Source organism: Phaseolus vulgaris, chromosome 5 (genome assembly GCF_051622355.1).
Source record: "Phaseolus vulgaris cultivar YP4 chromosome 5, ASM5162235v1, whole genome shotgun sequence".
Taxonomy (NCBI): Eukaryota; Viridiplantae; Streptophyta; class Magnoliopsida; order Fabales; family Fabaceae; genus Phaseolus; species Phaseolus vulgaris.
This window is the reverse complement of record NC_143502.1, coordinates 1,292,245-1,317,562: the sequence shown is the minus strand read 5'-3', so window position 1 is coordinate 1,317,562 and position 25,318 is coordinate 1,292,245. Positions and strand designations below refer to the sequence as shown.

General features: G+C 33.7%; 2 protein-coding genes across 2 annotated transcripts in view; both read left to right on the top strand.

The window, feature by feature from the left end:
* Nucleotides 1–10,729, top strand: part of LOC150027410 (transcription elongation factor SPT6-like) — a 13,633-nt gene extending 2,904 nt beyond the window's left edge. Inside the window, exons 7-21 of the mRNA XM_090302303.1 lie at nt 57–261; nt 361–552; nt 650–751; nt 887–1,267; nt 1,363–1,473; nt 1,560–2,327; nt 2,866–3,016; nt 3,148–4,307; nt 4,398–4,604; nt 5,166–5,577; nt 6,240–6,753; nt 6,892–7,029; nt 7,180–7,317; nt 10,458–10,558; nt 10,695–10,729. Coding sequence (XP_090158429.1) covers nt 57–261; nt 361–552; nt 650–751; nt 887–1,267; nt 1,363–1,473; nt 1,560–2,327; nt 2,866–3,016; nt 3,148–4,307; nt 4,398–4,604; nt 5,166–5,577; nt 6,240–6,753; nt 6,892–7,029; nt 7,180–7,317; nt 10,458–10,476 — 4,498 coding nt within the window. The 3' untranslated portion in view covers nt 10,477–10,558; nt 10,695–10,729. The remainder of the gene's footprint in view (nt 1–56; nt 262–360; nt 553–649; nt 752–886; nt 1,268–1,362; nt 1,474–1,559; nt 2,328–2,865; nt 3,017–3,147; nt 4,308–4,397; nt 4,605–5,165; nt 5,578–6,239; nt 6,754–6,891; nt 7,030–7,179; nt 7,318–10,457; nt 10,559–10,694) is intronic.
* On the top strand, nt 10,695–25,318 carry LOC137834689 (ABC transporter C family member 12). The gene is given in 28 exon segments (XM_090302644.1): nt 10,695–11,104; nt 11,399–11,577; nt 12,065–12,104; nt 12,478–12,634; nt 12,785–12,899; nt 12,992–13,072; nt 13,209–13,233; nt 13,483–13,539; nt 14,143–14,208; nt 14,744–14,818; nt 14,947–15,054; nt 15,183–15,317; nt 15,788–15,894; nt 15,983–16,076; nt 16,927–17,094; nt 17,184–17,324; nt 18,039–18,239; nt 18,344–18,442; nt 18,534–18,686; nt 18,949–19,334; nt 19,748–19,928; nt 20,118–20,441; nt 21,162–21,918; nt 22,513–22,634; nt 22,933–23,178; nt 24,016–24,433; nt 25,076–25,146; nt 25,148–25,318. Coding segments are annotated over 28 exon segments (4,872 nt in total). The 5' UTR covers nt 10,695–10,771; the 3' UTR covers nt 25,181–25,318.

Sequence of the window (25,318 nt, the reverse complement as noted above, 5' to 3'; positions counted from 1 at the left end):
TCATTACCTATGTCATATAAGTTTTAATGTGATTTTTTTGTCAACATTGACTATAGACAAGTAAAGTTTAAAGGCATAAAGCATTCACCTTCACTTTCAAAAGGAGTCAAACGTAGTTTTGGCAAGGAAGGTCGGTTGGAAAAGCACATAGAGAATTATCAAATTCAGCCTGTTGATCCTAACAAGTATAAATCGCTCATCCCTACTGACATGTGTGTAGCTGGAGAGGATCATGACATAGATATACCTGAGAGGATGCAGGTCATAATTTCAAAATGTTTGTTGATTACTAAATACGAATATAAAAATTTTAATAAAAATATTTTGATTTGAATTATGATATGTTCCAATTTTTCACAGATAATTCAGGACATTGTAGGATCTCAAATTGACAGAATGAGTCTAGAAGAAGAAAGCTCTTGGATACTAGGTCAACTAGCATCGAACATAAATCCATTATTTAGTGAGGCTAACTCCTGCAGACTGGTCGATACAGCAAAAAGGGAAGATATTATTAGTTTCTTGGAATTACACCATACAATGAAATATGATGTAAGGATTATATGATTTTACCTACATTTTTGGGTTATACAGCAATTAAGATTCCCTTTTAGATTTTCTTAAAATTGTCTTTTCTTTACTCTTTTAGATTCCTTTTATTGCGATGTACCGGAAGGAACAATGCCTTAGTCTTCTAGAAGATCCAAAATCGAACGATGAATCAGAAAATATATCATTGAAATGGCACAAGGTGATTTCAAATTTACTGTTTGTGTTGCAGAGGCATATGGTTAAAATAGAAAATTTACTGAATGAAATAAATTAATGCCTTAGAACTTGATGGAATACCATAACAATAGTTGGAGTACCTTCGTTCTTCGTGTAGATGCTCTGGATAATCCAAGAATTGGATAAAAAGTGGTGGCTTCTTCAGAAGCGGAAGGACCTGCTCATGGAATACTATAACAAACATTTTGAGGAAAAACATCAACTGTCTTTCCTTGTTGAAGAATCCAGTTTTCACGCGCAGATCTTTTATTCAATCACCAATATGCTCAAGAATGCTGAAACAGAGACTGAGATTGATGATATTGATAGGAGGTTTAATTTGCAGTTTCCCCCTGCCGAGGAGTTTTTCGATGACGGTTTTAGAAGGCCTATGACGAAATCATGCTATTACAATTGCAATAAGGCAGGACTTGGGTCACTTTCAAGCAAATTTGGCAATCCTGAGAAATTCAGTTCTTTAGTTACTCTTTCTCAAGTGGTAAATTTTGACTATGTTTACATCTGCGTGAATATTTTCTTAATTACATTTGCTCTTTTAGGTGACAATTGACTCAAGTGATTCTTGAACTCTAGGGAACAAACACAGAAGAAGATCCTGAGGAATCTCCAGAGCATATAGCTTCAATGTACAAGTGTGAAACCTTTCAAACTTCCGAAGCTGTACTTAAAGGGGCTAGGCACATGGTATTCTGTTGAATTCATTACTTCGTCTTTCATAACTCAAAGTCTATTGATAAATTTATCTTACTAATCTACAATTTATTTTTCAGGCTGCAGTGATGCTAAGCAATGAGATTCCTTTCAGGAAATATGTCCGCACCCTGTTTTTTGACAAGGCTTTAGTTTCAACTAACCCTACACTGGAAGGAAATAGAACTATAGATTCCTTTCATGAATTTGCTGGTGTTAAGTGGTTGCGGGACAAACCTCTCCCGAAGTTTGAGGATTCCCAGTGGCTATTAATTCAGAAGGCTGAAGAAGAGAAGCTTCTCCAAGTTAAAATACAATTGCCTGATCATACCATAAATGAATTGACAATGACATGTAATGATGCCTACCTCAAAGGTAGTGAAGGAATATCAACTAGGCTTTGGAATGAACAGCGTAAATTAATCCTGAAAGATGTCATTTCAAATTTCCTTTTGCCTTCTATGGAGAAGGAAGCACGGATGTTGTTAAATGCTAAGGCTAAAAACTGCGCATTAATGAAGTATGCAATGCAATTATGGAACAGGGTCTCTGTGGCACCGTATTTGAAAGATGTGAGTGACACTGTACAGCAGAAGGGAGTAATGGCGTGTTGTTGGGGAAATGGAAAACCAGGTACAACATTTGTCATGTTGGACTCTGAAGGAGAATTGCTTGATGTGATGCATGCTCGGTCGCTTACACTGCGATCTCAACAAATCATTGACCAGCAGAGCAGGAAAAATGATCAACAGTGTGTCCTCAGGTTCCTAACGACACATCAACCACAAGTTATCGTAATAGGAGCAGATAATGCGTCCTGTTTAAGGTTGAGGGAGGAGATTAACGAGGTAAGCTAAATCCTTAAGCATACCTGGGTTCCTTGATGGGACTAATTATTCGATTATACACGATTTTTAACCCTTCCTCCCACTTAATACTGATCATGCATTTTAATGGGAAGAATCTGTCATAGCATCCTTGAGTGATGTGAATGCATTTCAATTAAAGAAAATCGTATTTATTTTGGGCTCGAATGAGACATCAAAGCTCAAGATAACCGCTTTGTTGCTTTAAATTTTCTACGAAGGTTTGGGTTGCAAGGCAGATGCAAATACTTTAGGATGCTATTTTGGATTCTCTTTTGGCTTTTGTAGGTAAAAAAGCAGTAGCTAAAACCAAGTTATTTTCATAGTATGAGATGAAATATTTTGCTCAGTACCCTGCTGCACCATGTCAGAAACACTTTTTTCTGTAGTATTTATTTTATCTTACTGTTGCCCGTATATCGCTACTGCTTCCTTAGCTTCTTTATCTTTAGTACATGGTTTTTGTTCCTTTTGTTAATAGACACCATGAATTGAATGAATTATTTCTACTGTCAATCAGATTATTTCCATGATCTCAGACTCAGAGCACAATTTTCAAAACTTCAGTCAAGGAATGAAAGGACCACCTACAGTTGTATTAGGGGATGAAGGCTTGCCTCGTCTTTATGAAGATTCAGAAATTTCTACGAGACAGCTTCCTAGACAACATGGTAATCCATAGGAGATTAAGAAGCTAAGAAAGCAGTTGCCATGCATTCTTTCTGTTCTCTCTCCCTTTTATTTACTGACATTTTAATGTACTTTTTATATAGTATCCCTGTTTTTTTTTGAAATTTTTCAGGCATTGTCAGGCGAGCTGTGGCTCTTGGGCGTTACCTTCTAAACCCACTGGCTATGGTGGCAACAATATGTGGAGTGAAAAATGAAATTGTATCTTGGAAGGTGACCCCCCTGGAGAAATTCCTAACAAGTGATGAGAAGTTGAGGATAATTGAATGGGTCATGACAGATGTTACAAATCAAGTAGGCATAGACATAAATTTGGCCGTCAGACATGACTGGCTGTTGGCTCCTTTGCAGTTTGTTTCTGGTCTTGGACCCAAGAAAGCGGGTATTTTGAGTAGAGAATTACTTGGTGGTGCTGGTGTGAGAAATAGAAGCGATTTCGCTAAATTTGGGCTGAACACAAAGAGGGTTTTCTGCAATGCTGTTGGCTTTTTACGTGTTTCTAATTGCGATGATGTAGTTGTCAATACTCTGGACCGTACAAGAATTCATCCAGAGTCGTACAATCTCTCTGAGGAATTAGCAAGAGCTGTTTACACGAAACTTGTTCAGGAAAATCCAGAAGCTGATGTTTCCGAAGAGAGTGCAATTGAATGTATTCAAAATGATCCAGACCTGCTCAAAAATTTTGATTTAAATGAATATGCTGATAGATTGGAAATAGAAAACGGTGAGAACAAAAGGGTTACCCTTTTTGACATAAAGATGGAATTACTCCATGGTTTTAAAGATCCTAGGAGGCCTTATACGGAACCAACCCAAGATGAGGAGTTTTGCATGATAGCTGGAGAAACTGAGGATGTGCTAGTAGAAGGAAAAAGAGTCCAGGCAACAGTTCGTAAGGTGCTGCCTCCACTGGCATTTTGTGTCCTTCACTCTGGATTGACTGCAGTACTTTTTAAGGAAGACTTTTCAGATGAAACTGAGAATATCTCTTTAACAGAAAAATTGCGTGAAGGTGCTGTTCTAGCATGCAAGATCAAACTAGTTGACAAGAGCAAATGCCGAGTAAATCTGACTTGTAAGGTGAGTGAGTTGAAGAATAATGGCGACCAAAGTTTCCATGACATGGATCCTTATTACCATGAAGGAAAGACCATTTCAACGAGTCAATTGGAGGGAACAAACAAGGTGAAGCTTGGAAATAAACATTTAATGCCCAGGATGATTTCTCACCCTAATTTTCAAAATATAACTGCAGATCAAGCAAAACAGGTTAATTTATTTGTTGTTTGATATTTGAGTTAATGTAATTTTTCCAGACACTTTGTGATGATTTCATTTCATATATTCTTTATTGGACAGTTCCTTGCAGATCAGGAACTTGGGAAATATATCTTTCACCCAAGTTCAAGGGGTCTATATTATTTGACCATCTCTCTTAAAATTTGCAATGGTGTTTATGTACACAAAGACATCGTGGAAGGTGGAAAGGGTAGTGATTTTAAAAAGTTGGCAGAACTTGGAGAGACATTGAAAATAGGAGAGGAAACATTTGAGGACATAAATCAGGTCAGCATCCTTAATTCAGATTTCAGATGCATTTCAGAGGCTTCAATTCCTCCATATCCCATCTACGTGCTTTTTGTTCCCTGCGTTCAAACATACCAATTTATTACACACTTGAAATTTCTCTCTTTTTTTTATTAGGCTCCTATTTTAAATTCAGTCAATTTATGCGTAAAATATAAATGCCTTTACATTTAAGACATTAGCAAGTAATGCTAGAATATTTTTCCTAGTTACTTGTATATTGGTCCATGGATAATTAATTCAAAAGCAATTCAATTTAGATTTTGTTTATCTTGTTGGGATTTTTTCTATTGGAGAGATTCATCACCAATGATGTATGAATGTTCATATAAGATAATATAATATCATTTTCAACCCAAAATTTTATGGTTTAGTGTTTGTGGGTCTTTTCTTTATATGTTATTAAACTTTTTCATATCAATAGGACTCATACTTGTATTCCTAGTGTACGTTGTGTTTGTGTTTGTGTTTGTGGTTTCTTGATGCTTTTGTGATTTACTTCTTTACTTCAGCTAATTATTTCCTCTGTCGTGGAAATAGGTTATTGAACTATATGTCAATCCACTGGTAGTTCACCTGAAAGCTATGCTTAATTTCCGAAAATTTAAGAATGGCACAAAAGCTGAGGTTGATGAACGGTTAAAACATGAGAAGGACGAATATCCAAACAGGATAGCATATGGCTTTGGCATTTCATATGAGCATCCTGGCACTTTCATCTTGTCTTACATTAGAAGTACAAATCCCCATCATGAGTTTGTGGCTATCCATCCAAAAGGATTCAAGTTTAGGAAGCAAATTTTCGAAAATATTGAGCTGCTAGTGGGGTATTTTCAAAATCATATCAATGATAATGTTGCGCTAGCAAAATCCAGCATAAAAGTTGGTTCAGCTAGTGAGTCCTTGTCTGGAGGGTGGAGAAACAACAGTGTAGATCACTCTGAATCAAAAGGTATAACTACGACTCTTAAAGTTGTATGTTTTGATGCTTTTAATTTATTAAACATACAAACCATAAAAGTTTTGAAATTTGGGGAAAATAGTATGTTTATTCGTTCAAGGAATGGAGTTCAAATTTACTAGGTATTAACCACCTTAAATATTGCATTTCATGATCTCCAGCATCATGTTTTCTTCATACGCAAGCTTACTTCAACCAATTGCTCCACATCTGTGTACAAAAGACTGCATCATAGAGAATAAAAAGAAGCAAATGTTGTTGCAATATAACATAGCCCTATATACCATTGTCAAACATGCATGCTATCATTATAATTTTACGGTGTGACATTAATTCCTGGAAGAAATTTACGAAGATTATTGAATTTAGATTGAATTATACTTTGAGTTTCTATGCACACTTCAATATCCTTGAAGATTTTTTTGCAAAACTATCATATTTTATACCTCCATCCAACAATTATAAATATTATTATTTTGTTCCAAAATTTTATTTATATTTATTTTTATGAATTAAATATAATATTTTATTATTTAAAGAGATTATAAAGTAGATATAAGAAAATAAAGGTGCGTGTCAAATGGTAATTTTCTTTTCTTTTATTCTAGTTTGTATATTTTGACCTGACTGATTTGAATCTCTCCCTTCTTTAGCTTACAATGATAATCGGGGTGGTCGTGGTCCTCGACGTGGCCGTGGAGACCGTGGACGTGGATTCGGCCCTAGGTCTGGCTGTCGTGATGATTGTGGTGATGATTCCTTTGCTGCAGGCAAGAGTTGGGAAGTGAGGGGTTCTGGTGAAGGCAATGGTGGTGGGAGACAAGGTAGGGGTAGGGGCAGGGGAAGAGGAAGAGGAGGTAGAGGAAGGCAAGGTGATAGAAATGATGGTGGTTTTGAACATGGTGAGGATCGAGGAAGAGGGAGAGGAAGGGGGCGAGGACGGGGGAGAGGAAGGTGGGGAAGCCAAGGTAGTGATGACCAAGGAGGAGGTGGTGGTTGGGGTGGAAATAACCATGGGAGTAGGAACTATTCCGATGGTGACTACAGTGATGGCTACAAGGGTAGTGATTGGGGACAAGGTCCTGATGAAGGAAGAGGATGGAGAGGAAGCCAAGGCAATAGCCAAGGATATGGTGGTTGGGGTGGAAATAACTCAAACGAAGAGAGGTGAGTGAGCTTGTTTTGAAGTTCATTAGAATTGAGTTTGAACTCTGGAACATAACTGAATATGTGCTCAAATAGTTACAAATTTCCATTGAATTGTGTTAGTTTTATTGAACAATGTGAAAATGATTTTTGGAACAGGAACGAAGAGAACAGAGGTAATGGTGGATTCGGAAGTGATAACTTAGGATGGGGGAAGAATGCAGATCCTTCTGGTAGTGGTGGAGGTGGAGGTGGAGGCGGCGGAGGTGGATGGGGATGGAAAGGTGGCAAAAGTTGGTAAGAAATACTCATCTGAGTAGCTGGTAGTTTCCCTTTCTAGAAATGAAGGATTTATTGTTTAGAAGGATAATCACCATAAAATATTACAAATTTACATTGAATTGTGTTAGTTTTATTGAACAATGTGAAAAATGATTTTTGGAACAGGAACGAAGAGAACAGAGGTAATGGTGGATCTGGAAGTGATAACTTAGGATGGGGGAAGAATGCAGCTCCTTCTGGTGGTGGTGGTGGTGGTTCTGCTGGTGGTGGAGGTGGATGGGGATGGAAAGGTGGTCAAGGTTGGTAAGAAATACTCACCCGAGTAGTTGGTAGTTTCCCTTTCTAGAAATGAAGATTTATTGTTTAGAGATTGTTTTTTTTTTTTATATTTGATCTTCTCAATAATCACCATTCAAAAATATATTTATTATTTTAGATTATGTATTTGAGAATATAAATTCATCATGCTCACTTTTCATTCCTTTCATCTTGGTACCAAAATTTAAATAATAGATCTAGTATTATCATAGTTTTTTCTTTCTTTAGTAGCCTTTATTTAATAAAGAAGAAAAGTAAGGGAAAATGAAAAATAAAAATGATAAATATGTAAAAAATAAAAATATTGTTTGTATTAAGTCAACTTATATAATACAATATGATTTTTTATTTATTTTTGTCGATAAAATATATTTTAAATTATTCTGATATTATTATGAAATCGATTTTAAATCTTTTCAATTTTATAAAGTCTGGATTTAAATTTCTATCTACTTATATTTTATGATTTTTTTAAAATTGATGTAGATGCTAATAATTAAAAAAAAATTATAATAAAAAAATAATTTGTTTTTTACTATATATTTATTATTATTATTATTTTATTTTGAAATTAAAATAATATTAAAACATTCTACTGTAACTACAAATAATGTTGTAAAACTCAGCATAAATATTATGTTGTGGTGTATAAAGTTTCTTTTCAAGAAACTTCCTTAGCATTATTTTACGTCTCCACAATGTTACACAGGCATATACTTAGTTTTGTTCTAATAACAATTTTTTTTTAAGAAAATTACGTTTTTTAATATATATTTCTTTTATTTAATTATTATGTTTTAAATGAATTTTATTTGGAAATTTGTTCAGCTCAATTAAAGAACCAGTGTTTTTAGTTTGAATGAATATTTTTTTATTCTGGAAAAATAAAATTAATATGTAACATAAGTAATAATTTTTTAATATTTATCTTTTTTTTCAAATCAATAAAATCTTATTAAAAATTCTCCATTATAAATTTTTTTAGTTCTCTTTTTTTCCTTCCTATCTCGTTTTCTGTTAGCACTGCACAACATCAGAACTATTGAGTGTAAAAGATTAAAAAAAATTATCCTTAGTGTAAAATATAAGATAAGCACGTGTCTCTACTCTTTTATCTCATTATTTAAATAAATAATTTTTGAAATCATTAAAGCCTTTCAAATTATTTAGTAGAATAATTACTACATTTTAAAATAGCTAATAATTTACTAAAATTACCGTTTTATATTTTATTTATATAATAACTATTATTTAATGACAAATCTTATACATTTTTATATGTTTTTTACATTATTAATTTCTATTTATTAATATTTTTTATAAAAAGTTTTTCACCATAAAATACTAGTTTATATTACTATTTGTTATTTATTCATATACTAAATAATCATTTCACAAGGAAAACATCATATTTTTATATTTATGTACTACTTTAATAACCTCTACTTAGGAAATGACGTTAAAAACAACACTTTTTTTTAATAAATAGTTGCTTAAAAAGGCTTATGTAATTGATATTCTTGAAAATTTATATAACAAATCGGTAATGCGATTTTTTAGCTAATAATTTTTTTTATTGAAACTTATCATAATTATTTATTTATAAAATTGATAAACTATCTATGATTTCTCATAATTCAATAATAAAAAAAACATACAATTATTAATATTTAAAATATTCATTAAACGTATGATTATATATCCATTATTTAGAAATGAGTTAATAAAATAGTAAACGACATATTCATTTTTTATTTATTTCAAACATACGTTAATAAAATATTCAATCCATTGCCGACCTAGTGTCGTGCATAGGCATCACATGTGAATATTTCCACAACTTTGTGGAGATCTTTCTCTATATAAAATTAGGATAATTATTATCATACAATTTAATTGATGGTAACTATTTTACTTTAACTTAATTAGTTTTCTATAACATCATTTATTCGATTAATTATAGATTAACTATATTTTTTTCTTCTCCTATGTATTATAATATAAAATTAAAAAAAAAAATTAACAATCATTTCATATATAAAATGATTTATTTTCATAATTTTCATATTAAGTACCTGAAAAAAAAATTATCCATTAGTTATTTACTTAATAGATGGTAATTACTTTTCTTACTTATCCAACCATCACCAAAAAAAAAAGGTATCTCACCATAAATGCAACACAAATTACTTTGGCTTTCAAAAACCACAAAATTGGTTTTTCTTGTATGGTTTCACATTTGTTGGGTATGAAGTGAATTTTCAAGGGTGAGGTAAGGATTAATGACAAACTATGAGAAATCATATATATTATAACAATAAGCGATGTTAACAACACATTTTCAATACAATTTGTATCATTTTGAAGATTTTTTTCAAGACTTGTATGATGAAGTCTCATATTTTAAGAACTTCAATATTTTAAGAATTAAGTTCTCAATGTTTCTCTTTGGAGTCTCAGTGGCCACTCACGGGCACTAGCCATTGACGTCATTGAGGTCGTGGATTTGGTCCCACATTAAAACTCATTATTGAACACATAATAATTTTTTTTATCAATTTTCATAACTTCGTAAAATGTTATAAAAAAACTATATTGAAACCAGAGAATCTTCATTTTCATTTTGGTTAACTAAGGTATGAGATTTAACCCGTAAGCCGTGACGTTAGCAATGAGTTTTCATATGGAACAATGTTTGTCTCATTAAGATTTTTGTTCAACCTTTTCAACGTTGTCTTCTGTCGTGTATCACAGACCTATACTAAACGTATATTCATCACTCACTAAATCTAAAACATTATGTTATCTATAAAGTATCAAATAATGTTTGTCATACAACAATAAGTCAAATGGTATACTCCATATATGTCTTTTCATACCACCCCACCATTGTGCTCTCACTTATTTTCAACCTTCACTTTCTTTTTGTAACTGTCACTTTTTGGTACCATTTAGTTTCCTTGTTTTCAGTTTTTTTTTCTGTCACAGTTTCTCAAACTTAAGCCAGAGATTGGTCTTTCTAGTGATATTGTGAACTGGGTCACACATGAATCCTATTCACAGTACTGTGTGTGAATTGGGTCAGAAACTAACCTCACTGATAATATAATTTTCCTTGTTTTCAGTTTAGGTACAAAAGTTTAAGAGGGGTCTTCATGCAGCTTTAACACTAAGATTGTAAAGTGTAGCTTTGGCTCATGTTGGTTTTATGGTGTGAACCGAAAAGGTGGGAGTCACAGTCACATTGTTGTGTTTGAAGTTTTTTATGGTTAAGCAGAGAGTGGTGTTTCTTCTCATTTATTTTGCCACCCCACTTTGTTTTTCTTGTTCTGATGGGATGGTGTTTTGGTTTGATGTTGCAGCTACTACTTGAAAAAGAGATCTTAGAGCATTATTGGTGAATTCTGTGGAAGGTTTGTGTTGGAAGAGTGAGCAAAAGATGGGGTTTGAACCATTGAATTGGTACTGCCAGCCAGCACAAAACAGCATTTGGGATAAAGCAGTGGATGGTGCTTTTGGATCCTATACACCTTGTGCAATCAACACTCTTGTTATCTCCATTTCCAATTTGGTTCTTATAGGCCTGTGCTTGTATCGGATATGGCTGATCACTTGCAATGCTAAGGTTCAGAGGTTTTGTTTGAGATCAAATTACTATAATTATCTTCTGGGAATGTTGGCTGCTTATTGTGCTGCTCAACCTTTGTTGAGGTTGTTTACTGGAAATTCAGCTTTCAACCTCAGTGGGGAAACAGGCTTCGCTCCTTTTGAGGTGGGTGTATCATGCATAGTTGCATACTATACTCCAATGAGATTCTTTTGCTTTTTTTTATATAAAAACTTTCATGTTACTATGTAAGTTAATATTTAAGCTAGGCTGACACCTCAAATAACAAATGAGATTCCTTTGCTTGAATTCACACTGTTCCATCATTCAAAGTTGATATTTGTTTGATGATGGCTTCAGTTTGATACCTGGGAGTTAGATGTCATACTGAAATAAAAAATTGTACAATTTGGTTGAAATGTGCAATTTTAACTGCTTTTTTCTTTTGTGGTTTTGCAGATAGCGGCACTGGTTGTTGAAACACTTACTTGGAGCTCAATGATAATTCTCATCCTCTTGGAAACGAAGGTTTATATCAGAAAATTTAGATGGTTAGTGCGCTGTGGAGTTTTATATCTTTTGGTGGCAGATATTGTGGCGGTTAACCTTCTTCTATCAGTGAGAGATTACTGCAGCAGGTTAGCTTTCAATTAAGCCTAATACCCTGTCTTTTCACTTCTAGGACAATAATGCATTCTATTTCATACTGTCTAAGAAGTAAGCTTTTATTGCTTTGGTAGCACATTTTTTTCCTGTAATATTTTACTTTAATATGTGATGAACATACCAACTGAAATGTATGTTAATAAGCTTGTTCAGTGTACTGACAGAATCTGGAATCTAATGAATGTAGGGTTACCAGTTTGAGATTAGTATGCATGGAAAGTCAATTGAATTTTTGAATTAGCAAACGATAGTTTCATTTATATTTTTCAAAGCAAATAAAAATGTCAGTTGTTTGTACAAAAAGTTCATTACCTTCAGTGTGTCATGATTAGGATAGGAAATTAATGCAAGAGGAAATGAATTTTGGACATCTCAATGAAATGAATCAGTGGAAAGAAAAAAAGTACTTCGTTCTTGTATATGCAGCAAGATAATTAAACTTCGATTTCAATTTTTCAGATCTGCTCTGTTTCTGTACATTAGCAGTGTCATCTGCCAGGTAAATTCCTGATTTCCTCATTGATGAAGATCAAAACAATCTCCACAATGTACAGTGATTTCATTTCTAGACTGCAATATTAGGAAGTGTGTTGGTTTATTAAAACTGACTACCATGTTGATATTCATTGCATAGTTGCAAACCTAGGCCAATAATGCCAAATGGTTTTATGTATATGTTGGGAAAACATGAGGTAATTCGTCTCAGATTGGGAGTGGTTTGTACTTGTGATCCTACAGTAGCATGGTATACAAGTAGCAACTTGTAAGTTAATGCAGATTTGGATGGAATAGCAATTAGAGGGTTACATGTTTATCACTAAGCAAATCAGATACATCACAATGAACTTATTGTGGCTACTTTTCTGATGCAGGTGTTGTTTGGTGCCTTACTTTTTGTTTACATTCCTAATTTGGTTCCTTATTCTGGCCATTCGACAATGCACACCGATCTACCCGACCATGGTGAATATGAACCTCTTTGTGGAGAAGATCAAGTTTGCCCTGAGAGGCAAGCCAATGTATTCTCTAGTGAGTAGTATCAATAATTTCTTAGCTTTACAATTTGTTTTACTGACTACAAGTTGCAGTGTATTTTTTGGTTTTTTTCCTTTTTATGCAACTAAGTAGTCTCTATCCTTGTGAATCTATTAACTAACATGTTTTCTGCATCCTGTGTAGGAATAAGTTTTGGATGGATAACTCCACTCATGAAGCAAGGCTACAGAAAACCTGTAACTGAAAAGGATGTTTGGAAGCTAGACAAATGGGATGAAGCAGAGACATTAACTGAGAAGTTTGTATTCTTTTTCTCCATGCTTACTATATGGTTCTATGAAATTCTCACACCCTATATGCATAATTGAAACTAGTTTATGGTTAATGCAGGTTCCAAAACTGTTGGAAGTCAGAATTTCAAAGCTCTAACCCGTGTCTTTTAAGAGCATTGAACAGTAGCCTGGGGAAAAGGTTCATAAATGCAGCTTTTTGATAATACTTTTTTGCCTTTTATTAGTTGTTTAGTCTTTATTTGGACTCTACCAGATGAGCTTAGCAATATTATTTTCTAGTATTTTAATGTGATTTGGTTTCAATGTTTGGTCAGGTTTTGGATGGGAGGCATCTTTAAGGTGAACATTTTGACCCTCAGTTTTGATGCTTAACTTGATTGCTTCAAAGTTCAAATGAATCAATAAACATTTTCTAGTAACCAGTAATCTCATTAGAGCATCTTTTACAAATGCTTTCTTTGTATAAACAGTTAGATTCTTTGTAGAGTTTGCAAAAAATTGTAGATGAAAAGGCATATATATAATAACATTATGCAGTTTTATAGCACTGACACATTTGGAACTTGAAATTTGTAATGATCTTTGCAGATTGGTAATGATCTTTCTCAGTTTGTGGGACCTATTTTGCTGAATCACCTCTTAGATGTAAGTTTATTTCTCCTTATACCCAAATTAGATTTGATGTGAACGGAAAATAAAGGGCACAGAGAAGCACAATCATATATTGATAAACCCAACAACATATAGACTTGATAAATAAAAGAATGGACACAAACACAAGAATTAAAACTTGTTAATTTACATGCCTACTTGTTTTGAGATCATATCATCCTTTACTACATAGAAACATCTTAAGCACTAAAACATGAAGATTGAACGGTAGATGATTGTTGTTACTTGGGATGTCAGCCTAGCTGATATGTCTAGATGCATAGTGATGTCTAACATGAAAGCTTTATAAATAAAAAACATGAAGATTTAGTTCAATTTCAAACTTGGATTGTATTGTCTTGCAAATTTCCTTGTTCAGAGGTATTTGATTGCAAATAAAACATTGCCATTACCAAGTCACTTCAATCTTGACCATTCATGTAATGTTAAAGAATCAATATTAGTTATAAATTATAATCACAGTCTTACCTTTTTAAATGATAATTTCGTTGTTATGCTTCTGATTTCATTTCTACAAGTATGTTTCTGGCTTGTTCTAGCTACATCATCACTTTTTACTCTTATTGTGAATGACAGTCAATGCAAAGAGAAGATCCATCCTGGATTGGTTACATCTACGCCTTCTCTATATTTGTTGGAGTGGTATGGCTTCTGTCTATTATAGCTTAAAGAGTTTTGGTCCAATGTAAAACGTTTTAAGGGTTTTACAGTATATGAGCAGCATGAGCACATAATTTCCAAAGATCTTGGCAAAAACAGAAAAGCTTCGTTTAGTATGTGTTCTATAGCATGCCTCAGAATAATCAAGTGGTGTGCTATTCATTCAGATCAAAGGGCAATCACCCTTACCTTCTCATGCTAGTTTGTATTTTCATATACAAATAATTCATATCCAAAATGAATATTTCCACTCTAGTTTTTTTCTGTATTCTCATGGCAAAAACTAGGATTAGAACTTCCCTGGTATCTTTAATGCAAGAAGAATGATGGAGGAGTATATTTGTTTTTCTCACAATGAATAGAATTTGTTTTTAATGTCATAACTATTTTATACTTTTGATTGCATTTACTAACACAAAGAAAACAACTAACTAGTGGTTCACCTATTGCATAGTGATATCTAACATAAAAGCTTTTATTAAAAATACTAACTAGTGGTTCAACTCACTCTTTCCAGACAGCTGGTGTTCTTTGTGAAGCACAGTATTTTCAGAATGTTATGCGTGTTGGTTTTCGGCTTAGATCAACTTTGGTATGATTTTTCTTTCTCTTTAGAGTCCAGCTACCCTACTCATCCAATATACTCAGCCCTCGATAAACTGGTTTATCCAAATTTATTTATCAACACAGTTTATATGATGTGAAGTTGTCTAATTATAGGTGGCTGCTATATTTAGAAAATCCTTGAGGCTAACTAATGATGGTCGAAAGAAGTGCACATCTGGGAAGCTTATGAATATGATCACAACAGATGCCAATGCCTTACAGGTTCTTTTGTTGCTTAGACTGAATATTCAAGTCAACTTATATGTTGAACTTTTAATATTAGTATGATTTGGAGTGTGAAATGCTGCCATGGTATAAACCTTATTGCTAATTTGTTTTGCTATTTGTAGCAAATATGTCAACAACTTCATGGGCTATGGTCAGCACCATTCCGTATCACTGTAGCCATGGTTCTCCTATACCAGCAACTTGGGGTTGCTTCACTTATTGGATCATTAATGTTAGTCCTTATTATCCCACTACAGGCAAGTTTTGTCTCTTCTTTTATAGCCTCAGACATGTGTATTATGGTTGTTAGAGATTCCACATCAATAAGAGATATATATAAATTATATAACTGACGACAACTTTCACCTTACAAGTTGGTTTTGTAGGATGAGGTTAAGTTTAAATTCACATTCTAAGATTTTTCTTCAATTAATTTAAATACATAAGAGTGAAAATGTTCTAGAGTTTTCAATTTAGTATAAGTTGAAACTGGTGTATTTGGCATCTTGTTCATTTTCCAGATGATAACTGTTCTCTTTATTATGCAGGTTTTGACTCAATGAATAAATAAATAAAATTATTGTTATGTTTGGGAGTTTTGAATTTAGTTTAAGTTGAAACTCGTATATTTGGTATCTTGTTCGTCTTCCAAATGATAATGATTCTCTATATTTTATAGGTTTTGATGTAATGAATAAATAACTAAATTTATTGCTTTTGCAAGCAGACATTTGTGATTAGCAGGATGAGAAAACTGACAAAGGAAGGACTGCAACAGACAGACAAAAGGGTTGGTCTGATGAATGAAATTCTATCTGCCATGGATACTGTAAAGTATGAAACACTTTCCAAAATCTTCACTCACAACATTCAAGCTTAGTTTGTGTTTTAACAGTTTCTGTGATATGCTGATATGATTCAGATGTTATGCATGGGAAACAAGCTTTCAGTCTAGAATTCTAAGCATACGAGATGACGAGCTATCATGGTTCCGCAAAGCCCAGCTGCTATATGCTGTATGAATGATCCTTGGCACAATTTTAGAATTTTGCTTTCCCATATTCTGTATTGAGAGCACAGTATTATTCCTTTTTTTTATAAAAGCTTTCATGTTAGACATCACTATGCAACTTGATATCTTAGCTAGGTTAACACCTTAAGTAACATGCACAGTATTATTCATTTACAATAATTGAAGTAACTATATACTTTTAAGTAAAAGTAGCACAAGATTCATGAATTTTCAAGGTCAATAAGTACATTCTAATTTAATATACAATACCTTATCAGTGTAAAATTGTTTTCAAGGAAAAAATCACCTGGTATGATTCAAGAAACTGGTTTCTAAGATAATAATAACACTTCATTGTTATGTAGACCTCAAGCGGGTAATAGTATTCATATTATCTCTTTATGTTCTTAAGGACTTCAAGCTATATCAAGGATGAATGTGAAAGCATATTGACAGTGTTCTTAAGCTTGACATATGTGGTAAAACATGCTATTGATTCTTCATTCGGGGATAACATTCATGAATTTCCAGCATTGTATTGTAATATCTTGTGATCTCACTCCAAATTCAAGATTGTTTATAAGTGTGACTAGTTCTTATTTCTTCAAAAGTATTGTGCAAAGTCACATGCTGATAGGACCCACAACACAAGTTCTTTAATTGGAATTTAATATCAGTTTGCTTTTTTTGGATACATCTTTGTCTGTCACACAACATACATACTTCTATATATGTATCTGCTACACAACTAAACAATTTCTTAGAATGCTTGTAAACATTTTCTACAGCATAGAAGTTCTCCTAGATTGTGAAAATTTAAAGCTTTCCTGCTAACTACTTGTCCTCCTTTGCAGCTTAATTCTTTTATACTAAACAGCATCCCTGTTCTTGTGACGGTTACCACATTTGGAATTTTCACTTTACTGGGTGGAGAACTGACACCTGCAAGAGCATTTACCTCATTATCTCTGTTTGCAGTTTTGCGGTTTCCTTTAAATATGCTACCAAACTTACTAAGTCAGGTTGGTATTTTCCCTTGTCGCATTCAGTTAACACTTGCTCTAGTTGATTATGTGTCAAGTCATTGCTTACTGATTTTCTGTCCTTACAGGTAGCAAATGCACATGTCTCGTTGCAACGTTTGGAGGAACTGTTCTTAGCAGAGGAGAGAAATTTACAACAAAATCCACCTATTGAAACTGGTCTTCCAGCCATCTCAATTGAGAATGGATACTTTTCGTGGGATCCTAAGGTCAAATTTTCAACTATCCTTGTTTGAGCAGCCACAATTTTGTTAAAGCTTTCTTAACCTTTTGGTATATAAGGAGTACACCATTGCATTTCAATTTTCAAAATTAGAAGGCATGGATATGTTTAGGTGACACCATTTCTCCACATTCACCATTAACACAAATGATTAGATTTATGAAACATAGGTCAGGTGTTGAGCAGGTTGGTCAAGGTCATTTTTGTATAAGAGTTGGGGGACACCCCTGAAGTGTCTCATTTTATTTTATTTATTCTTTGCGGATAAAAAAAAGATTTATGAAACATTTTTGTCTCTAGCATTGTAAAAAATTCACACCTTGGAATTGGCTCTCCATGACTTACATGGGGTCCCTGGCTTAGCAACTCAAGTGTTACAGCTAACAGAAGCATTATAGACAAGAATTACCAACAGCCAACATTTTCATCTGAGTTTTTGAAGATGGTAGTGTGATGTCAGATCATGTTACAAAAAGCTTTGATTAGGCTTCCCCTCTACCTTCCACCCTCTCTAAATAAGCCAACTCTAAGTCAACAGGAATATGAATATTAATATTCCTGCTAGGTTTTAGAGGTCACCATGATGTTGCTTTTGATGAATATGAAGCTACAGTTTTCATTTTCTTCAAATACATTTTATTACTTTGGTATTAGTAATGCACACTTGACTTTATACATGTAAATTGTATTCAATTCACAGGAAGAAAAACCAACATTATCAAATATCAATGTGGAAATACCAGTTGGCAGCTTAGTTGCAATCATTGGTGGTACTGGAGAAGGCAAAACGTCTCTCATTTCAGCAATGATTGGAGAGTTACCACCTTTAGCCGATGGAAATGCTACAATCAGAGGCACTGTTGCTTATGTGCCTCAGATTTCATGGATTTACAATGCCACAGTGAGTTGAAGCTTGCTTTCGATTCATTTCTTCTTGTTAAACTAAATTTTCATATAAAAAAATGTATGTCATCATTTATCATTCTGATTGCTTTCTCTTCCCAGGTTCGTGAAAACATACTATTTGGATCAAAATTTGAGCATGCACGATATCGGAAGGTCATTGATATCACTGCTTTACAGCATGATCTCAACTCACTACCTGTAAGATAATTTATAAATGTCATCTTCTCTATTACTTCTCTAAATTAATGGGAATTTTCTTTTTGTAATCATCCCATTTATATCCTTTCAGGGACTTGATTTTACAGAGATTGGAGAAAGAGGAGTCAATATTAGTGGTGGACAAAAGCAAAGAGTTTCCATAGCCAGGGCTGTATACTCAAATTCAGATGTATATATATTCGATGATCCATTGAGTGCTCTTGATGCTCATATTGCTCAAGAGGTATCATTCTTATTATTTCTTATCAAATGTTACTTCCATCTTAACAGATATTATCATTGACATTAATTCAAACCAACTGAATTTCATTATCAAGAAACTGATATAAGGAATGGCTGCTCATGTACATTATTAGATTTGCCTTTCTTTTCTATAGTGTATGTAAGTATTTGAATTTTAGAAATCACCTTAATGGTTGACCATATAAAAGTTTGAAAATAGCTATGATCATACCTCACATAGTCTGATTTGCAATTGCCTTCAGGTTTTCAGGAACTGTATAAAGGAAGAACTGCGAGGAAAAACCAGGGTTCTTGTCACCAATCAGCTACATTTTCTCCCTCAGGTGGATAAAATCATTCTGGTCAGTGAAGGAATGATTAAGGAGCAGGGAACATTTGAGGAGTTATCAAAAAGTGGGCCTCTATTTCAGAAACTAATGGAAAATGCAGGGAAAATGGAACAACAAGCAGATAATAACGGAGATACTGAAAGTCATGACAAGGATACAAATTTACCCTTGAATAATGAAGCAGTTGTTGAATTACCAAGTGATGCAAGCTATGAGAAGAAAGGAAAATTACGAAAATCAGTACTTGTTAAGAAAGAGGAGAGGGAAACAGGCGTGGTTAGTTGGAGAGTTATAATGCGGTAAGATTGCCATGAAAGCTCAGAAAAAGATGAATCTATTTCCTTTGAGTTATTGTTAAAGCTAATATTAATTTTGTCTTTTCTAATTCTTAGCGGTTTCTTTTTGTACTTATGTCTAGTCTTTATTTTGTTTTTTCTTATTCTAGTCTTTATTAGCTTTTATTTTACATTATGTCTCTTTAATTAGACCTAGAATAAATGTACTGCTTGTATATATTCAGACTCTTTGCTTTGATTTAAGTAAGGAAAATAAAATAGAAGAAATATTTCTTCTCATATCTTTTGCCTTCCTTTTTTTTCTTTTTGTTCATCTCTGTCATATTTTATAATATATAATAAACTTCTTTGTTGCTTGAATGAAATTAGATGCTCTAGTTTGATTATGACCTGTGATTATAAATCCAAATTTACAGGTACAAATCAGCACTGGGAGGACTGTGGGTAGTTTCCATACTCTTTGGATGTTATACATTAACAGAAGTTCTTAGAATTTCAAGTAGCACATGGTTAAGCGTGTGGACATCTCAAGATTCCACTGCAGATAGTAATCCGGCATATTTTCTTTTGATCTATGCACTTTTCTCATTTGGACAGGTATTATGCAATGAGTCTCTATTTCTTTTTTCTCTTGGTACTTAGCATCTTTCACCTTACCCTTAAGGAATTTGCATTGTTCAAGAAAATATTCATCATTCAACAAGCTTTCTGACTTGCCATATGGTAGCTTTCTGCTCATTTTTCAGTTTTAAGGAAAATGAAATGAATTTCTTTTGCTGCATTCAGGTATCTGTGGCACTTGCCAACTCTTATTGGTTGATTGTTTCAAGTCTTCGTGCTGCCAAAAGATTGCACAATGCAATGCTGGATAAAATCCTCCGAGCTCCTATGGTATTCTTCCAAACTAATCCGGTTGGTCGCATAATTAATAGGTTTGCAAAAGATACTGGAGATATAGATACCAATGTTTTTAACTTGGTGAACAACTTTTTGGGGCAAGTTTGGCAACTGCTTTCCACATTTGTTCTTATAGGCACTGTGAGCACCATTTCTCTGTGGGCCATAATGCCACTTCTGATCTTCTTTTATGCAGCTTATATATATTATCAGGTATGCTCCATATCTTCTCCTTTGTTCTAGAGCTGTCTCATTAGAATTATTTACATGCCGAGTTATTTACATGCCATGAATTGGCTGATCAGGATTAACTAAAATTTATTTGGTTAAAAGTTTTAGTACTTTGTTGTTGTAGATACTATAAGGGAAATCTTTCATATGTCTGTAGAATGAAGTTCTTCTACATCCACTGTAAACATTTTTCATTATATAGTATCCAAACTTCATAACTGAATCACAGTAGCATTATCCCAGCTAGATTCCTAGTCATAACCTACTTCTTCCTAATCTCATTGTTTTTGCAATATTGCTATTATGATTTAAAATTTTGTGAAGATATTAATTTCTAAAAGAAGGAAAATTTATCAACATGGAATGGAAAAACAAGTTAGAGCAAAGTAAAGTATAAGTTACTAATGAATTATGAACCATAATGAATGTGTCAAAAATCAAAATGGTGTGCAAGTGAAGGCGAGACAAAAGAAAACACCCTTCTGGAAATTAAGACCTGTTGGAGATCTCACATCGACTAGATATTATATTATTTCATAGTATATAAGTGGGTACAAACCTCACCTCATAAATCAGTTTTATGACGTTGAGTTAGGCTTAAATTTCACTTCTTAATACCACTAGAGTTTAGTATTCTCAGTTAACACAATGTGGTGTTAGTTTGAGTTATTGGTATTTTTCTGCTAACACATTGCTTGACAGAGCACGGCTCGAGAGGTAAAGCGCATGGATTCCATTACAAGATCTCCTGTTTATGCACATTTTGGTGAATCACTGAATGGTTTGTCAAGTATCCGTGCTTATAAAGCATATGACAGAATGGCACACATTAATGGAAAATACATGGATAACAACATCAGATTCACTCTTGTGAACATAAGCTCAAATCGTTGGCTCACCATAAGGCTAGAAACATTAGGAGGCCTCATGATTTGGATGATAGCAACATCTGCAGTCTTGCAGAATGCAAGAGCTTCAAACCAGGCTTTGTTTGCATCTACAATGGGTCTACTTCTCAGTTACACTTTGAACATAACAAATCTCTTGAGTGGTGTCCTTAGGCAAGCAAGTAGAGCTGAAAACAGTTTAAATGCTGTTGAGCGTGTTGACACATATATAAATCTGGAAAGTGAGGCTCCAGGTGTAATCGAGACCAACCGGCCGCCACCCGGATGGCCAACCTCCGGATCAATTGAGTTTGAAGATGTTGTTCTGAGATACAGGCCTGAACTTCCTCCAGTGCTGCATGGATTGTCCTTCAGAGTACCTCCAACTGAGAAGATAGGGGTAGTTGGAAGAACTGGTGCAGGAAAATCTAGCATGCTTAATGCATTATTTCGGATTGTGGAACTAACAAAAGGAAGAATCATCATTGATGGTTGTGATATTTCTACATTTGGACTAGCAGATCTACGAAAAGTTCTTACTATCATACCACAGTCTCCAGTTCTTTTCTCTGGTATGTTCCATTAACAGACTTCTTGTTCTATCTCAGATATTGATAATCAAAACATGAGTTTGGTCTTAATCCAATGTAAGCAATGCTTTATATTGTGATTGAAATCCTTATGAAGGTGTTGTTATGCCAAGATGTCATGAGTGTAAAGGTATATACACTATCATCCAATCATGAATTAGCATATTATTGGAAAAAAAAGACCTTTTAAGTGGTTCTGATCTGATAATCAAATTATCATAATGTGGCAGTAAATGATTCCATGATTTTGAAAAACACTGCAAATAGACCAAAATAAGCTTTTTTTTATACCTTTTTTTTTCATAACCATGGAAAAAACTGAAAATCAGGAATTGTTTGTTTTGAGACCTGCATGTTAGTCATCAGTGAATTATAATTGAAATGTGAAGAATGTTTGCATTAGAAAACTGTCAGTCAGTGTTCTCTTTCTTAACCATATGAGAATACAGGGATTAAGACATGATTATTTATGTAGTATAATTTTCAATTTTCAATTTTCAATTAGGTGTGAATAAACATGGTTTGTTAGCTTCAGTAAAACTTCTCCATTCTAAAACTCTTCTTCCTTTCTCTAAGGGACTGTTCGTTTCAATCTTGATCCATTTAATGAGCACAATGATGCTGATCTATGGGAGGCTTTAGAAAGGGCACATCTGAAGGACGTAATAAGAAGAAATCCATTTGGTCTAGATGCTCAGGTAGGTTACACAATTTTTTTTTTATCAACAAAGAATAAATAAAATCAAATGACACACTTCAGAGGTGTCTCAACCCTTGTACAAATAATCTCAAAACAAGTTTCTTATCACCCAACCAGCTAAGGATCCAATCCAACTGACATTACAACACATCAGCCACATTAACATACCATATCAAGATTGTGGCATAATCTTATTAATACCTTTGTATGATTGGTTTTTTCCTAGAGACATTTTCTTTTGAATTATCAACTGAAAAGATGAAATATGAGAATCTAATCTTTTGCACTGCATGAAGGTTTCAGAGGGAGGAGATAATTTCAGTGTTGGACAGAGGCAACTTCTGAGTCTAGGTAGAGCATTGCTTCGGAGATCGAAGATTCTTGTCCTGGATGAAGCTACAGCTGCTGTAGATGTTAGAACTGATGCCCTTATACAGAAAACTATCAGACAGGAATTTCAGTCCTGTACAATGCTCATCATTGCACATAGACTAAATACAATCATTGACTGCAATCGGATTCTGCTGCTTGATTCTGGCCGGGTATGATCAAGTACCATGAGTAACAAAAATTTAATTTTTTTCATACAGCAAGTATTGTGAATCTATAAGGACTAGAAGAACATGTTCTCACTATACCTGAATGTTGTTCTCAGTGGTTACTGTTATAACAATGAGATTGGCATGGAGTTATGATGAAGTATAAGAACCAAATTGAACATGATTGAATGGTGTAGGGACCAAAATATAATACTTTAAGTCACTACACATGACACCTACCTTCAACTTGGTCCCTATAGTCCTATACTTCACAGTATTACAACCCCTTAGATAAAATTGCATACTAGAGACCAAATTGGAAACTTTTTAGTATGAGGACCAACTTGGAAGTGAGTCTCAATTAAGAAATAAAGCTTACATTCATAGGAAATGTATTTGAACTCAAGTGTTTTGAGAGTGAGAGGAATAAATATTGATCATTAGATCTTGTCATGACTCATAAAATTAAAAGACCAAAGTCATGTGAGTTTTTCAAAGTCTTAGTCATCCATGTATGGTTGTTGTACCACTCATATGTCATATTTTGATAGGAGGAATGTTGTTTCTGCATTCTGATATTGTTTTTTGCATTTTGTTATTGTATTTTGTCACTACTGTAGTAATTCATCTACTGTATAAACCATGAATTGAAATGAATAAGGAGAAGAGAATTATCAGGTTCTTTGTTCTTTTTGGAGGAATCCTTGACCTTGAATCCAAGGAATTTACTGTGCTCATATCATATTTGCTCCTAGCAGATTTGGGGGATTCTTTTTTTACATTGTGTAAGACAATAAAGATGATTCAACATTAAGATTCATCTTCCTCGATTCTTTCCAGGTCCTTGAATACAGTTCACCAGAGGAACTCCTGCAAAATGAAGGAACTGCTTTCTACAAGATGGTTCAAAGTACTGGTGAAGCAAATGCTGAGTATCTATGTAGCCTAGTATTTGGAAGAACAGAGAACAATGATGAATATAAGAAGGAGTTAGAAAACCATATGAGACAATTAGCTTCTACTCACTGGACTGCTGCTACACAGTTTGCCATAGCTTCTACCCTTTCTTCATTACACCATCTGCTTCAAAAACGAAGTGGTGAAGACAATGGAGATATCCTTGATAAAACAAAGGATGCAGCTACAACACTTCAAGAGGTTCTGATGGGGAAGCATGATGAAGCCATAGAAGAGACACTGCATAAATACCATATTCCAACAGATAGATGGTGGTCTACTCTCAACAAAGTTATTGAAGGTAAACATTAGAATCATATGAAAATAATATTCTGAAAGGCTCACATGCATATTAAGAAGTGGACTTTAAACCTAACTTAACCTCATAAAATCGGCTTATATGGTGAGATTTGCACTCACTTATGTACTATGAAATGTCTTAATCTTTAGTTGATGTGAGATCTCCAACAATGCATGATCTATCATTTCTCTTTTCAGTGAGTACTTCTACCTCTGTAGAAGCTAAAATGAATTAAACTTCTTGCTAAGTTCAAATCAGTTTATTCACTTTTACTTTCATACAACCTTTCCATTTAACTGTCACAAATTTCTCTCTGCAAAGTTAATTTTAACTAGAGTAAGAAGTTTGATTCATTTTTTATTTTCTTCTCTTCTAAGTACTCAGCAAAAAGTTTGTACAAACCAGATCATACTATTTAACAAAGAGATGAAAAAAAAAATCACACACAAGTAAAATTATTTGTTGGTACCACAGTTTTTCCATCAAACCAATACAAAATTGATGCTGTAATCATAAAATACAATGACTGAAGTAATATTAAGTGTGAAATTTAACAATAATGTTTCTGCAACTATCAATCTTTTACTTTAAACAACTATTTTTTCCACTGAATTTGCTGATTCTATTTTCAATTTTCACCAGGTCTTGCTATCTTGAAGAGGTTGCCTAAAGACAACATTCAACAAATACAACTTGATTTTGATGGAAGATCTTTTCAATAACATACATCTTGAGAAGATTCTTTAGAACTGTTTTCCCTGTTTCTTACACCAATTTCCTCTCTGTATTTTTAACATTTTCACTTTTTTTTGTCTTTTTCTTGTATCCATAGAAATTGAAAAGTTAAAGGAGTTTATATCAACTCACAATAGCTCAATTGAGCAA